Raw genomic sequence first — 16,214 nt, forward strand, 5'->3', positions numbered from 1 at the left:
TAGGGTAGGAGGTGCTTCTAGTGGAGAGAAAATTTTGAGATGAGAAAATTTTAGAAGGGCAGTGTTTAAGCCATCTGATTTTAAAAGACAACTTGAAATTCCAGGGCAAAGACAGCAATGAAGATGTAACCATAGAAAACGTTGATAAAGCCTAAAACATTTTTTAAAGAAAGAGAGAAATCTGAATTTTAAAACAAATCTTTTCAAGCTTGAGGGGTGCTAGAAAGGCTGGTAAGACAAGAAAGGGGAACCTATTAACAGATTAGTAAAAAGGAAGCTGGAAAAATCAAGTTACATTAAAAGGGCCCCAGAATAATGTGATAATCAGAGTCAGTATTTATTGGGATGCTTTGTGTCTGCTCTTCGTGTTTAAGGGAAGAGAATAGGAAAGCTGTTAGATGACACATAGCCTGGAAACTTCCCCTAAGCATGAGCAACCCTGCATCCATCAGGCCCTTAGTTGCTCAATTTCTTAGAGTCCATGGTGGGCTCCGTTCTCAGAAGAGCGCTCTCTTGAAGGTACAAGCTAATAAAGGCAGCTGGGAGACAGCAAGAGCAGCGTGAAGACCAAGTTTCAATTCTGGGAGTAACTCATAGAGATTCTGCTGATTCTCCTGGAGAATCAGGAGGCATAAACTTTTCAAGTATTTCTGCGTTTCTTTTCTGGTTTTGTGTGTTTGTGCCTGTTTTTGTATTGTCTCTTTTAGGATCCCAATCATGACAATGAGAATAGCAAATCATAAGTCACGGTTGGTATTGTTGTTTATATTAGCCTCCTGGATCACTTTTACAGTTTTCCAGAATTCCACAAAGGTAGGAACTGCTTTCTTTATGTGTTTTACAAAAGTACATTCTTACTTGACACTTCATCTGTTCTAGGAAAGTCCAAACAAACAGACCTACAGATTGTAGTAGGGGAGTTTCAACAGCTTACACACCTCTAAGAGCCAAGGTACTTGATAATAATCATGCGATATGGGAGAGGATAATATTGTGTGTGTGTGTGTGTGTGTGTACACACATTCTTCTTTTGTCACTTATATCTGCATTGCAACAGTCTTCTCCAATGTTTAGCTTGTCTTTACACCTTCTCTAAGGAACCTCTGAACAACAAAATATTTTCATGTTTATGTAGTAAAATTTATGTTAATACTGTTACTGTTAATACTATTAATACTTTTTACTGTTAATACTTTTTACTGTTAATACTTCTTGAGTACTAATAAACCCTTCCCTATGCCAACATCAAATTATTTACCTAAATATTCTACTTAAAGTTTTAAAGGTTGCTTTAGACATTTAGCCCTGTAATGTACTTGGATTTTTTTTTGCTGATTTTTCTTTTATTTCCATATGGATAACCACTTTTTCAGCTCTTCTTATTTTGTAATCCTTCCTTTCCAAGCTGATCTATCATGTCATTTTTGTTGTATATCAAAACCTCTAATAAATACAGGTCCCTCTGTGGGCTCTTCGTTCTACTCCATTGATCAATTTGTCTTCCCTGTATCAATACCACATGGCTATAATTAACAGAGCTTCATAATTAGTTTTGAAAACTTTTTTAGTTTTCAGCCAGTCTTAGCTCTTCACTCTCTCTTATATATTTTAGAATCAGACTGTCAAATTTAGTGAAAAATTCTACTTAAATTATAAGTGCATGACATTAGCCATATAGATCAAACTGAGAAAACTGATATGTTTATAATATTATTTTGCTGTTTATCAACATGTAATCTCTCTCCATCTATACAGGTCTTCTTCAAGATCTTTCAATAAATTTTATAATTTTTGCATTCAGGTCTTATACATCTTTTGTTAGATTGATACCATGGTACTTCATAATTTTTTTGTTGCTATTGTGAATAGTGTTCTTTTAAATACATTTTCTAATTGCTCACTGCTGGTGTAAAGGAATCCAACTGACTTTTGCATAAGGAACAGTAGGATTTTACTTTCCAAGATCTTGAAAGAATCATTAGTTCACACATCCAATATTGTCTAGATCTCTCTGAGGACAGAAAGTATACTTGTTCTAAACTTTTGTTTTGATTTTTCTATTAATTCTGTTCCCTTGGGTGTCTCCTCTTTGTTGAACTTGATACCTCTCTCTCATGAGTTACCTTTTTTTTTTTTTGGCCACACCACGTGGCTTGCAGGATTTTAGTTCCCCAACCAGGGATCCAACCCGTGCCCCCTGCAGTGGAAGCATGACGTATTAACCACTGGACCACCAGGGAAGTCCCTCTCATGAGTTACCTTTCATGAACATTTTTTGCTAATTCTTGGTTGTGTACATTCTTACACCTGAGATTCTGTGGTGGCCAGTCTGGAGTGCTGTTACCTGTTTGCTCCAGCATGTTTGTGGCAGAGATGCAAAAAGTGTTGCAGGGCAACAAATGCTCCCCATTTTTCTAAAGTGTTGCCAGGTACACTGGGTTCTACCCACCTCTCCAGCTTAAATATCTGTAGTTTTTACTCTCACCAGAGTACAGAAGTCCCTGTTTCTAGCTGCCTGGCCCAGGCACGGGTGGGAACTAAGGCGTCAACCTGCTTGGTTTGTCCTCCTGTGAGCCTCCCCTTCACCCCCTGTTACTCCATTTATCACCCTCCTCCATGTTGGTAATGTCCCTGCAGTGACTTCCTTCTTTTGCCAAAGCCTCATCTACATGCGTTGGAGCCATGGTTTCCTTCTTTGATCTAATCTCATCTGCATTTCATTCTTCAGGAGACTGCTTATAACTTCTGGTCCATATAAGGTATCTCTTCCTATTTCCCAGAATAATTAGAAAATTTTAAGTTCTTTTCTGCCGTTTATACAATTTTATGGTGGGAAATCGAGGCTATAACATGTGCTTACTCCTCCACCTTGAATCAGAATTTTCCTGTTATTTTTCTACTAAAAAAAAATTGTGCAGAGAATATTATTCTACCATACTGAAAATCACTTATAATTTTCATGTGAAGTTGTAGCAGTTTAAAAACATCTGATAATGTACTGTATGGTTAAAAGATGTTACTATGATAATGTTCAGATCCTCTAGGTACTTACTCTTTTTTTTTTTTAACATCTTTATTGGAGTATAATTGCTTTACGATGTTGTGTTAGTTTCTGCTGTATAACACAGTGAATCAGCTATATGTATACATATATCCCCATATCCCTTCCTTCTTTCGCCTCCCTCCCACCCTCTCTATCTCACCCTGCTGATCTCCCAGTGCTATGCAGCTGCTTCCCACTAGCTAACTATTTTACATTTGGTACTTACTCATTTTTTAACTTAGTTCCTGCAGCAACTACTGAGAGAGATTTTTTAATTTCTGATTGTGGATTTTTCTATTTCTCCCTTTAGTTCTGTCCGTTTTTGTTTCACATATAAATACATGGATATGTAGGCACGTACACATTTAAGGTTGCTATGTTTTCAGACCAATTGACCCTGTTATCACTAAGAAATGTCCATCTTTATGTCTGGTGATACTCTTTGTCTTAAAATCTACTTTAACATTAATGTTAGCTTTTTTATGCTTGCATGGTATATTGTTTTCCATCAATTCACTTTCAACCTATAGGTATCTCTATACTTAAACTACATTCCTTGTAGATAGCAAATAGTTGGGTCTTGCTGTTTTATCTCTGCCTTTTAAAAAAAATTTAACACTTCATTTATTAGATATCATTCTAGTAAAACTTTTTTTCTAGAATGTATTACTAATCACATAGGTGAAAATATAACAGCTTCACCTTTTTATAAATGAATTATCTCAAATATTGAAACATTGATCACAAATTCATTTAATAAAAATTCTTCCAAAATTTGGTAAAACCATAAATTTTAATGCCAAACTATAACTTTTAATATCAAAATATTTTAAATATTTCAAAATATTAAAATATACATAAATGAATGCATTGACTATAGAACATTATTTTATTTATACATACTGTCTTTTAAAAATCTTCACACCCTAACTATTCCAAAACAGTATTTTTTTTCTTTTGAGTTTGATTACAGTACTTTAATCCCAGGAAGAGTATTATCTCTGCCTTTTAACGAAGTGTTTAGTCTACTTACTTTTAATGGAATTATTAATATGGGTGGATTTAGGTCCACCATTTTGCTATTTGTTTTCTGTTCACCCATTCTGGTTTTTATTCCTCTGTTCCCCATTTCCTGCCTTATTTTGGGTTAATTTTTCTTTAGTATTTCCTTTCAGTTTCTCTATTATTTTTATAGCTCTAAGTTGTCTTTCTAAATTGGTTTCTCTAGAGATTACAATACACATTCTTAACTTTTAGAGTTAATATTGTGCTACTTCATGTAATCTGTAATAACCTTTCAACCATTTATTTCCATTTATTCCCCCCCATTCTTTATGCTATAGTTGTCATATTATTACAAAATTGTAGTTCTTAAATAATTATATGCACTTTAAAGAAACTAGGAGATAAACACACAGTATTTTATATTAATACACATATTTATCATTTCTGGTGCTTTTCATTCCTTCCTGAAGATCTATGTGTCTTTTTGGTGTAATTTCACTTCAGCTTGAAGAACTTTAGTTAGCAGTTGTGGTTTTTTTTCTTTTTGATCCCGCCACTGGCATGTGGGATCTTAGTTCCCCTACCAGGGATCGAACCTGTGCCCCCTGCAGTGGAAGTGTGGAGTCTTAACCACTAGACTGCTGGAGAAGTCCCAGCACTTTTTAAAATGCAAGTCCAGTGTTGTCCCTTCTTCCAAGTTTCAACTCTCCTCCAGTGTCTGTCTGCTTGCGGTCACTCTCCAGTGCTTTTAAAAGAGAAGATTTGGGGGTAGGGGTGTAGAGTTTATCACTGTTCTCTAAAGGAGAATTAGTCCAATTTGGAGATATTACTGTGATTCACTGAGTTCTCAGAAATAGAGTTATTGGCAAATGCAGTGAACATTGTTAAAGGTCTTAGTACATGCTATAGAACTGTTTTCCAGACATCTGGTGCCATTCACACCTAAACCAACAGTGAAAGAGAATTTTAGTCTTACTGCATGTTTGCAACACTGGGTAGCTCATTTTTAGAGATACTTGCCTGGGATTAAAACCTGACTCTGTTGCTGACTAGCTATACAAGCTTGGCTAAGTCCCTTAACTTCGCTGTGAACCAGTTTCATCATCTGAAAATTGGGTCATAAAAATAAATACCCCATATATTACTGTGAAGATTAATGGGCTAACATATGAAAAACATTGAGCATTGTACCTGGCACATACTAAATGTTTGCTATTACTGTCTATTATTTGATAAATTAAAATGTTTTTATTTTTTAAAATCTTCACATGTCAAATAATAAAACAGTAACAATGTTAATCATAGTAACTTAGTCCAGTACAAGCTACTCTGCCTTTATTGGAAATTTGGAGATATTACTATGAAAGATTTATACCAAAAAGTGTTCTTTACAGAATCATAAGTAATAGAGAAAAGCTGAATGCAATAAATATCTAAAAAGATAGGAATAGGTGAAATATTCCATAGGCTGGAATATTATGTGGGCCTTTGACATAAGGTGGAAAGTTTTTAATTACACTTTTTTTTTAAATCAAAATTCATTGGTAAATATTCAGTTTGTTCACAATCATGTGAAATTGTTATACAGCGTATGAGATAAAATCACCCAAATGGTAACAGTAGTTATCAATGGTTGGTGTGATTGTGACTGACTTTTATTTCCTATAGAGTTGTGGCATTCTCTCATTTTTAATAATAAATCAGCGTTATTTTATGATTAGAAAATAAATATTTTATAAGCCTATGCTTCTTATGTGCTGTTAGTTAAAGCAATCTGAAAATTACTAATAGATATCACAGACTCTTTAATCAAAGTGTAAAAAGTGAAATAGAAAAAAATAGATAATTGTATATTACATAAAATTTCCATGCTTCTTAAACATTTTCTTAAGGATTTATTTAAATGACTGAATTCTAGTTTTAAGATAAAAAATAATAGAACAATAAACATTTGTTCTCTGCTATGCAGTTAAAAAGCATTTTCTCATTTGGTCTCCACAACTGCCCAGTGAAAGTACATTTTATGATCACCACTTTAAGGAAGAAGATCCCAGGGTGGAGTGGCTCATTCAAAATAGATTAGCCAGTGATGGGAATTCCCTGGCAGTCCAGTGCTTAGGACTCTGCACTTTCACTCCCAAGGACCCTGGAGTTCAATCCCTGGTCAGGGAACTAAAATCCTGCAAGCCATGCGGCGCAGCCAAAAAAAAAAAAAAAACAGAGATAGTGAAATTTCAATGTATTTTTAATTTTTGTACCTCCCATCATTTTATAAAAGAGAAGTTGGCTAAGCTACCAAAATTATTACATTAAAAAGGCACATTTTCTTTGTTCTTTATTGTATTCCTTGTCATTTCAGTTATGGACTGTACTCAAGGTGCCCATCTCCCTCCATCACTGGAATTTCATCATGAAATCATGTCCTGAAGTACCACTGCATCCAGCGGTTTCACCAACAGAGACTGAGCTGAGAATAAAGGGGATCATGGAGAAACTAGACCAGCTGAGCTCCACCACCAGCAGCACACACAGCAAAGCCACCCTCCTCCGCCCTCAAGCCCTCAAGACACATACTGCAGGGGGGATCAGCTAGACGTCCTACTGGAGGTGAGGGACCACTTGGGACGCAGGAAGGAATACGGCGGGGATTTCCTGAGGGCCAGGATGTCCTCCCCAGCCCTAAAGGCAGGCGCTTCGGGAAAGGTGACAGACTTCAACAATGGCACCTACCTTGTCAGCTTCACCCTGTTCTGGGGGGGCCGGGTGTCTCTGTCTCTCCTGCTCATCTACCCCAGTGAAGGCGTGTCGGCTCTCTGGAGGGCAAGGAACCAAGGCTATGACAGGGTGATCTTCACAGGCCAGTTTGCCAGGGGCACCTCCCATGTCAATACTGATTGCGCCCTGGTTTTAAATTCAAGTGCTGAGCTGTGTGAGAACCTGGATAGTCGAGACCAAGAAGCCTTCTACTGCGTGAAGCCTCTACATATACCCTGTGCTGCACTCACCCACATGCATTCCAAAAACAAGGAAGTGTCTTATCTTAGCAAACAAGAAAGAAGCCTCTTTGAAAGGTAAATAATTATTTCTGGAAACTACCTGGACAAATATAGTAATGATTTGGCCTATCTGTTGATCTAAAGGAAACTGCTATGAGTACATCAACCTTGGGACTCTGTGAAGAGCCATTTTAGAAAAGGTCTGTGAATTCATTTGGGGACAGTGCCCACTCTCCAGTAGTCCCTAAAGGTTTTGGATATTTAACCCTTATCATTGAAACAAAAAATATAAATAAAATAAAAATGAAAAGAGGAGGAGAAATATACATGTGTGAATATGCATGGGCTCTAATATATTCTTTCTGCTGCTCAAAAAATTACCTTGGGGCTTCCCTGGTGGCGCAGTGGTTGAGACTCTGCCTGCCAATGCAGGGGATAGGGGTTCGAGCCCTGGCCTGGGAAGATCCCACATGCCGCAGAGCAACGTGAGCCACAACGACTGAGCCTGCGCATCTGGAGCCTGTGCTCTGCAATAAAAGAGGCCGCGATAGTGAGAGGCCCGCGCACGGCGATGAAGGGTGGACCCCGCTTGCCACAACTAGAGAAAGCCCTTACACAGAAACAAAGACCCAACACAGTCAAAAGTAAATAAATTAATTAATTAAAAAAAAAAAAATTACCTTGTACACTTTCTGGGGATCTGTACTCCCTGGACTAATAGGCCAAGAAATGGACATTTAATAAATGGTTTGGAACTGTGGGCAAAGTAGTCAGTCATTATCACAAGAAATAACTGAAGCAATGGGTAATGTGGCTTCTTGTGTTTCCTGATCTTGGGGCCACCTGCAGATTAATTTCTCATTAAGGTCAAATGTGGGTATAGAGATGATGGAAAAGTTTGACACCATTACTGTCTCCAAATGCAACAGTAAGTTCTCCCTGTGTTTGACGGGTGGTACTTAGTACTAGTCCCATTTAAAGCATTTCTTCTTTTTGCAGACTTATTCACTATTACCAGTCCTATTGTTACTCTGCTCATCAGGCTGGTCTACGGTAGGCCAAGACACCAGTTACCTAAGTGAATAAATGACTGGAATCATAAACCTGTTTTATAACTCTCATTATGCAGTGGTTAAGAATCCGCCTGCCAATGCAGGAGACACAGGTTTGAGCCCTGGTCCAGGAAGATCCCACATGCCACGGAGCAACTAAGCCCGTGAGCCACAACTACTGAGCCTGCGCTCTAGAGCCCACGAGCCACAACTACTGAGCCCGCATGCCACAACTACTGAAGCCCGCGTGCCTAGAGCCCGTGCTCTGCAACAAGAGAAGCCACTGCAATGAGAGGCCCGTGCACTGCAACAAAGAGTAGCCCCCGCTCGCCACAACTAGAGAAAGCCTGCGCGCAGTAACGAAGACCCAACACAGCCAAAAATAATAAAAATAATAAAAATAAATAAATAAATATAACTCTCATCATCAATCTTATCATTATCTATCAGGCAACAGATTACCTGCCCATCAGACACAACAGTCTTCAAATGTCAAAACTCTCTCCCAGTTTGCACCTAGGTCTTATTCCCAAACCACCACCGTCAGCACTTCCCACATTGCTACAAGCACAAGAATCACCATCTAGAGGTTTCTAACCTGCCCTCTATAAGTCAATTCATTACAATTTCCCCCTCTTTGTCTTTGCCACCTTTCAAACATTTTAGCATATAAAATAGCACTTCCACACTTGTATTTATTAATTGCTCTTCAATTTCTTTGGCTCAAAACATCCTAGGAAATCACTATCTAAAATGATTTAAGGCAAGAACTTTTGTGTCCCTTTAAGTTCGACATTAACAGCTTGCTAATTGTTACCGAACTCATTTACACTGAAGTGTATATACGTACCTACAGGTAGAAATGGCATTTTTCACCCAGGATACACAAGGATACTCATACCGGTTATTAAAATATTAAACCACTTCCTTTGGTTGGTGAATAATCACTGCCCCATGACCACCAAGGCTAGATACATCAGTCCATCAGATTCCCAGACTCTTCACAAACCAGTGACTAACGGGTTAATATCTGGCCTGTTCTGGACCTCCAGGACTCTGGTCCAGCCTACAGCCGTATCCATGTAGACTGTCCAGGTCCCAAACCAAATTAGTTGTTAATGTTTTTGATATCTCCATGCACTTAACTCAAAGTATTTACAGTTTGATTGTGGCATTAAGACACTATGACAGTCCTCTGCTGACGCAAAGGTGCTCAATCCTTCCGAGGAAGCTAAGGTCGCGTTGGGGAGAGGCCCTCACTTCATCTGGCGACTAGCACCGCACCCGGCAGCCCCCATGTAGCACTCGCCCGCACCATCGCCTCTGTCTCGGAGCTCACCTGCATCTATTTGGCCCTCATCCTGCACGACGCTGAGGTGACGGTCACAGAGGATGAGATCAATGCCCTCATTAAAGCAGCCGGTGTAAATGTTGAACCTTTCTGGCCAGGCTTGTTTGCAAAGGCTTTGGTCAATGTCAACATCGGGAGCCTCATCTGCAACGTGGGGACCGGTGGACCTGCCCCAGCAGCTGATGCTGCCCCACCAGGAGGTCCCGCCCGCCCCACCACTGCTGCCCCAGCTGAGGAGAAGAAAGTGGAAGCAAAGAAAGAAGAATCTGAAGAGTCTGATGATGTCATGGGCTTTGGTCTTTTTGACTAAACCTCTTTAGTAACACGTTCAATAAAAAGCTGAGCTCTTTAAAACAAAAACAAAAACAAAAATAACACTAGGACAGTGTGTGATAAACTTGAGGGTAAAGTGGGATAAAATGACAAGATAATTGAGTTTTCATGACTAAGCAAGAATTGATGTCTTTCCTTTCATAAAAAGGCAAACAAATACTTGAATTTTACCTAGAAGGCCTTTTTTCTGGGAGAAAACATGTTCTCTGTAATGAACATTAATGGGTATCATTTAGAAAATTCGTATCAGAGAAAATTTTTTCTGAAAAATAAGTATTCCATTAAGATAATGATGCTTCAATGAGGCTTCTTCTCCACCCTCACACCCTATTAAAAGGATACTTAGAAAAGACAGTTGGTTCTTAACAAATACTGATGGGTAAAGTGATATTTTAGAAGATCCTATCTTGTTGATTCTTTAGCAGAAAAGACAGCTCCAATGAAAAAGAAATGCAAGTTTGGAATGGCATCCACAATCCCCAGTGGACACGTCTGGAAAGACACATGGAATCCTGTCTCCTGTAGTTTGGCTCCAATCGAAATGAAAGAATGCCTGAGAGGAAAATTCATACATCTAATGGGAGATTCCACGATCCGCCAGTGGATGGAATACTTCAAAAGCAGTATCAACAGTATGCCTGTCTAAGCTATTACTCATATCCCTTTCAGAAACATCTTTTTCATTTCAAGGGGAGAAATGAATATGGGCAATGCCTCTTCTTTTTCATGTTTGTTAATCACAACACACCAACACTTTTCACAAGACATCATTGTCTTTTCTTTAAAAGAACACATTTATTGACTAGAAGGGAGCCAGTGTAGAAAAAGGTTTACTCCATGCCTATCCCTGCAAAATTCACACTTCAATATTTACCCAGCATGCTCAGAAAATCACGGACAGAGCAGACGATAATAAGATATTATATTGTCCACCTTCTACAGATGGCATGATGATTAAGGGTGTGGATTCTAAATCCAGATGTTTTGGGATCAAAATATGGCCTCTACATGTCCTAGCTGGATGGGCTTGGGCAAGTTACATAACTACATAGTGATTTTGTCCTTAGTTTCCTCATCTGTAAAACGGAGATAAAAATAGTACCCACCTGGTAAAATGAGGTAATATACACAATGCATTTAGAATACTGTTTGCTACATACTAAGTTCTCTTTGGTGTAAGCTGTCATCACTATTATTATTTCATGGAAGGACAGATGCTAGGAGTGAGGTAATGGCTTCACATCAGGTAGGCACAGTGGTTAAAAGTAGGGGCTTTGGAGCCTAACAGCCCTAGATTGTGCCACTTAGAAGCCATGACCTTGGGCATAGTACTTATTTTCCTCATCAATGAACTAAAAATAACAACAGCATCTGGCGGTGGTTATAAAGAGTAAATGAGGTAATGGTTATAAAATATTTAACACATTGCAAGACACATGAGCACTCAGAAAGTGCCCAGTAAACAACAGCTATTGCAATTATTATCATTAGTTCATATCAGAGTTGGGGCTAGAATCCATTTGCTAGAATCCTAGTCTAGTTGCTCCTTTTACTAAACCAAGAATGCATCAATAATAATTCAGAATCCACTAGTAGATCTTAGCACTCTTACCTGGAAAACTGTCACTGCCTGTCCTGGACCCTGGCTTTTACCACTGGGGACAGTGCAGCTGGTGTGGCCCCCTGCTGGCCTTCCTGACAGGATGCCACTCTTGTGATCTCCAACTTAGGGTGTAAGCTGATTCTCCCAGTAAAAAGGGAAAATCAATAGGGCCTTGGATCCCCTACAACAGAAGGGGAGAGTTTTAAATTGTGACCTCTGGTAAATGACTAAACTCCGCCAGACCTCAGTTTCCTCATCTGTAAAATTAAGGGTCTGGTGATAACCTCTAGCATCACATCCTATAACTGTGGGTCTCTTAGTTTATAGAAAGTACTAAATTATTGAGTTACCTACCCTCTTGGCTGACCTTTCTAGTTGTGGTAGCAAAACATCTGTTGCACATATTGTTAAAAGTTAAATTGTATGGCTATAGTGTGCTTTGGAAAAGGAAATTGAAATATGTTAGAAACGGAATGAAGAAAAAATTCTGCCCTTTTCCTCCACCCAACCCTCCAGCATCACTATTTTCAAACCATACTGGTTAAGACTTTAAGTGCAGCCCTTTACTTCTAAGATGATACATGTTACAAAGCATTAATAATCCTTTACTACACATTTTCCTCAGAAGTTCTAGCTACAAAGCAGCTGGCCTTGATAGTTTGACAAGGGTCTAATTAATACGATGAAAAATGTAGGGACTTCATTTTCTTCTGTCCATACTATACTTTTCAAAAGTTTTAAGATTGGGTAGACTACTTTCACAAGAATTGGGAGAAACTTCAAGTTTAGGTACAGATTCTGTCACTTACTAGTTGTGTAATCTTGAACAGGTCATTTCATCTCTTGGTTTTCTTTTCTATAATATGGCAATCAAATATATATATGCATATATATTGAGCTTTGAAGTAAATGAATATATCAGTCTTAATAAATGCTTTGTAAAGTCATTCACAAATGAATAGTAATATTATTATTATAGATGATGTATTCAGTACCATTTCATGCATATGTAAAAGAAACACAGAAGTATAAAATATAATTCCAGTCTTAAGGGAACTTACAGAGGACTTGGGGAAATAGGGCTACTTGTTTTTTGAAATATAAAGACATCAATTGGTATCTTTCTCTATCTTCAAATGAACTTAGTCGCTAGTTAGCAAAATGTACAAAACTAATACCCACAAAAGTGACTCCAGCATCCTCCAGTGAAGTGATCTCATTGCTCTCCCTCACCAGTCGATTTGGTTCTACATGGTTCTACAGAGGGGCAGATATAATTTCTTATTTGTATTAACACTTTTGGTTGCTCAATAATTCTCAAACTATTCTCTCATTTAAACCTATAATAAATTAGTCAGGATTAACTTATTTAATCATAAACACCAAATCTTTTCTTCTATGTTTATGACCTTTGGAACTTTTTTTCCTTTCATTTTGGGATTGACTATTTGTCATCAGCCCTGAAGTCAGTGGATCTGCATGAATTTTGAAAATTTCAAAACCAATTTGCTGTGGACTTGGACAAGAATATCAACATCCAGTGGCAAAAGCATGGTTACCCTTTGATTGGATCACTGACCTATTCAGTCAAAGAGATTGAGTACATCGCTCGGGTTATTGACAGAACTGGAGGAGAAAAAAATACGATCATTGTTATTTCTCTGGACCAGCACTTCAGACCTTTTCGATTGATGTGTTTATCCGAAGGGCCCTCAGTGTCCATGACGCAGTTCAGCACCTTCTTCTGAGAAGCCCAGACACTATGGTCATCATCAAGGCAGAAAACAGCAGGGAGATGCACAATGATGTGGAGAGATTTAGTGACTTTCACGGTTACATCCAATATCTTGCCATAAAGGACATTTTTCAGGATCTCAATGTGGGCATTATTGATGCCTGGGATATAACAATTGCATATGGCACAGATAACATCCACCCGCCCCAATCTGTAGTCAGAAATCAGATTAATATATTGTTAAACTTTATTTGCTAGATAAAACATATCGCTTTAATTTATTCACTTAATTAAAGACATCTATTAAGTGTTTGCTATCATGCCAGATGCTGTTGGCTCTGAACTCTCAATTAGCAAGAGAAAATCTGCACTATGGCTGATTTATTAACCAGCAACTCAACCAAATCAGTTATTTCTAATTTGGGCTTCCACTTACAAATAAACACAAAAATACTTATGAAAAGGAGCTACCCTTCTTGATCAGAGTCATGCCACTTTTCACAAGCAGGAAGTCAAGACACCTAATGGTTAAAAGTTCTCTGTGATGCATGGAAATTCAGAGCAATGAAGTCATTATAAAATAAATATTTGGAGAAAGTAGTCCCATTTCCTTATTTATGAGACAAGTTCAAGATGATTTCCAAGTGGGAAGAGAAGTCTTTTGAGGCAATGCTCCATGTACACGGTCCTGAAGGAGTAGCAGAATTTGAAGCAAGACCCTCTGGATACTGAAAGCCTCTGACATTTCTCTCCCTAGAGGGACTCCCATGGCTAGGAGCTAATCTATTCTATAGAACTTATCCTTCAGGAATACCAGATAAAACAGTTGAAAGCACAGTGCTCTATGATTCAGAAAGCTGGGCTTCAGTCCTTTGGTTGACAGTAATTACATAACTTTGGATAAGTCACTTCAGCTCTCTGGGCCTCAGTTTCTGAAACGAAGGAGTTAGTCTGAGATTTGTGATTTTCAAACCTTGCTCTGTGCAGCTCTGGGGGGTGCTGCAGGTACTGGCTGGAGGGACGGGAGTTAGGAGAAGTGCTTGGTGCTCAGGGTACCAGTTCTGCCACACCACTTCAGCCAGAATATCAGCCATTTTTACCCATGTTTATTGGGCTTCTGGGTAGGCTTTTGATTTGAAAAAAAGGTTCTACCGCTTAAAATGTTTGAAAACCACAATGTAGATAATCAACAACATTGGTTTCTATAATCTACACATACGGGTTACTATTTTAATCACGCTCACTTGCATTGTAATAGGCCTTCCCAAAATTTGACCGAAAAAGAATGATATGAGAATTTCAGTTGAATAGGGTGATATAATTATTATAAAGTATTTTGGTATAATATTCTTCCTTAATTTTTCCCTCTAAACCATGCCCCAGGTATCACTGGGCCCCTGACCTACTCTTGCTCCATCTAGGAAAAGACAATGACAATAGGAATATCTTAAATCCATTTATCCAGTTTCCTCCAGGAAAGGGATAATAATTTTTCTACTTATTTGCCCATGAACCACAATTCACAGTTCAGTGCCCAGTAAACAGATGGTCAAAAATATTAAGTCCCTTATCATGTGTCAGGAACTATTCGAGTCTTTAGGGATACAGTGGTCCAAAAGGCACATGAATTCTTTGCCATCAAAGAATTTATATTGTAATAAAGGAAAAAGATAAACAAAAAAGATATAAAATAATCCCACACTACTAAAGTAGTATGAACAAAGTATATAATAGGGTAATGTGATGCAGAGTGACAGCATGGTGGTGATGGAGGTGACTAGTTAGAGCAGTTCAAAAAGGCATCTCAGAGGAGAAGGCATTACAAGGGAGATCAAAATAATGGAAAGGAGGCATCCATGAGACAAAGTGAAGACAGCGATCCTTAAGAAAGAATGGCAAGTGCCAAACCCCTGAGACATGATGGAGCTTGGTTTATTTAAAGAACAGGAGACCATTATGCCTGGAGTATTGTCAGTGTCAGAAATATGGAGGAAGAAGAAGTTAGAGAGGAAGATAGGGGCCAGATAACATGTGGCCTTTGTAGTCTATGGCAAGGAGTTTGAATTCTATCCCAATTATAATGGGAAGGCAACTGAGGGAGGGAGAAAAGGAAGGAAAATAAGAGAGAGGGTAGGAAAGAGAGAAGGAAGAAAAGAAGGAGAAAAAGAAAGAGAAGGAAGACAATAAAGAAAGGGAGGGAGGGAAAGAATAGGGAGGGAGGAAGGGGAGAGGGAGGGAGAGAGAGAAAGAGAAAGGGAGAGAGAGAGAAAAGAAGGAAAGAAAGAAGGGAGGGAGGGAGAGAGGGACTGGTAACATAACTCAGGCATCATCACAGACTGCTATAGTTGCTAACGTCAGAATGAACAAGAGTTGTGAAACCATGGAACTTTGGAACAGCATCTGTTTTCTTTTATTAATAAAGTGACTTTCCATTACACTCTCCAATTGGGTAAGGTTGGCAAGGGTCACTGAAGGTCTTGCTAAAGGGGCAGATTTTTTTTAAAGAACACAGAGGACTATAATTTTATAAGAGCGACTAAAATTAGAATGTGACCCAGAGATTTTTTTTTTTTTGAAAGAAAAGAAAAGAGGAGAAGTATTTGTTTGTAATGTGTGAACCCTAAGAGGAAGTGCAAGATCAGGGTAATGCATTCAGAATGATAGACCTCAGAAGTTAGCACTTTCTAGGGGAAATCCAAAATGATTTCAGTTCTTCCCAAAAATGAATCCGTTTTTCTCAAAATGAATCATTATAAACACAGAGTAACTGTTGCCATGTCTGCTTGATGTTTGGTGGGTCATTTCCTGTCTGAGATGCTTGCGCAGTATGTCTGTAGCAACTGCAAACTGGTCTTCCAATGAGAGAAACAAGTAAAAATGACTGGCACACAGCCTTTTGGACAGAATGGATTCTTAGACAAGATGGATAAATATTTCTAAAGGAAACAAAGAGGTAAATATTTCCAAGGGAAATGATTATTATCAAGAGGTAAGGATGTTAAAGAGTATACTGAGAAGATTAAAAATTACATGTATGAGGATCTTTCCAAGGAGGAGGCTTCAAAAAGTGGTATATTCAAAGAACTAGTTGGTGCT

General features: G+C 38.4%; 2 protein-coding genes across 2 annotated transcripts; both read left to right on the plus strand.

The window, feature by feature from the left end:
- The first annotated feature begins 717 nt into the window (after positions 1–717).
- Positions 718–13,376, plus strand: NXPE4 (neurexophilin and PC-esterase domain family member 4). Its single transcript, XM_059929312.1, is given in 7 exon segments — positions 718–813; positions 6,408–6,596; positions 6,599–7,119; positions 7,911–7,972; positions 10,206–10,412; positions 12,842–13,066; positions 13,069–13,376. Coding segments are annotated over 7 exon segments (1,608 nt in total).
- LOC132369490 (large ribosomal subunit protein P1-like) lies at positions 9,051–9,772 on the plus strand. The gene is made up of 2 exons (XM_059929199.1): positions 9,051–9,118; positions 9,373–9,772. The coding sequence occupies exons 1-2, from the start codon at positions 9,051–9,053 to the stop codon at positions 9,755–9,757; spliced, it is 453 nt and encodes a 150-aa protein (XP_059785182.1). The 3' UTR covers positions 9,758–9,772.
- Positions 13,377–16,214: the final 2,838 nt, after the last annotated feature.

The sequence above is a fragment of the Balaenoptera ricei genome, chromosome 8 (genome assembly GCF_028023285.1).
Source record: "Balaenoptera ricei isolate mBalRic1 chromosome 8, mBalRic1.hap2, whole genome shotgun sequence".
Lineage (NCBI taxonomy): Eukaryota > Metazoa > Chordata > Mammalia > Artiodactyla > Balaenopteridae > Balaenoptera > Balaenoptera ricei.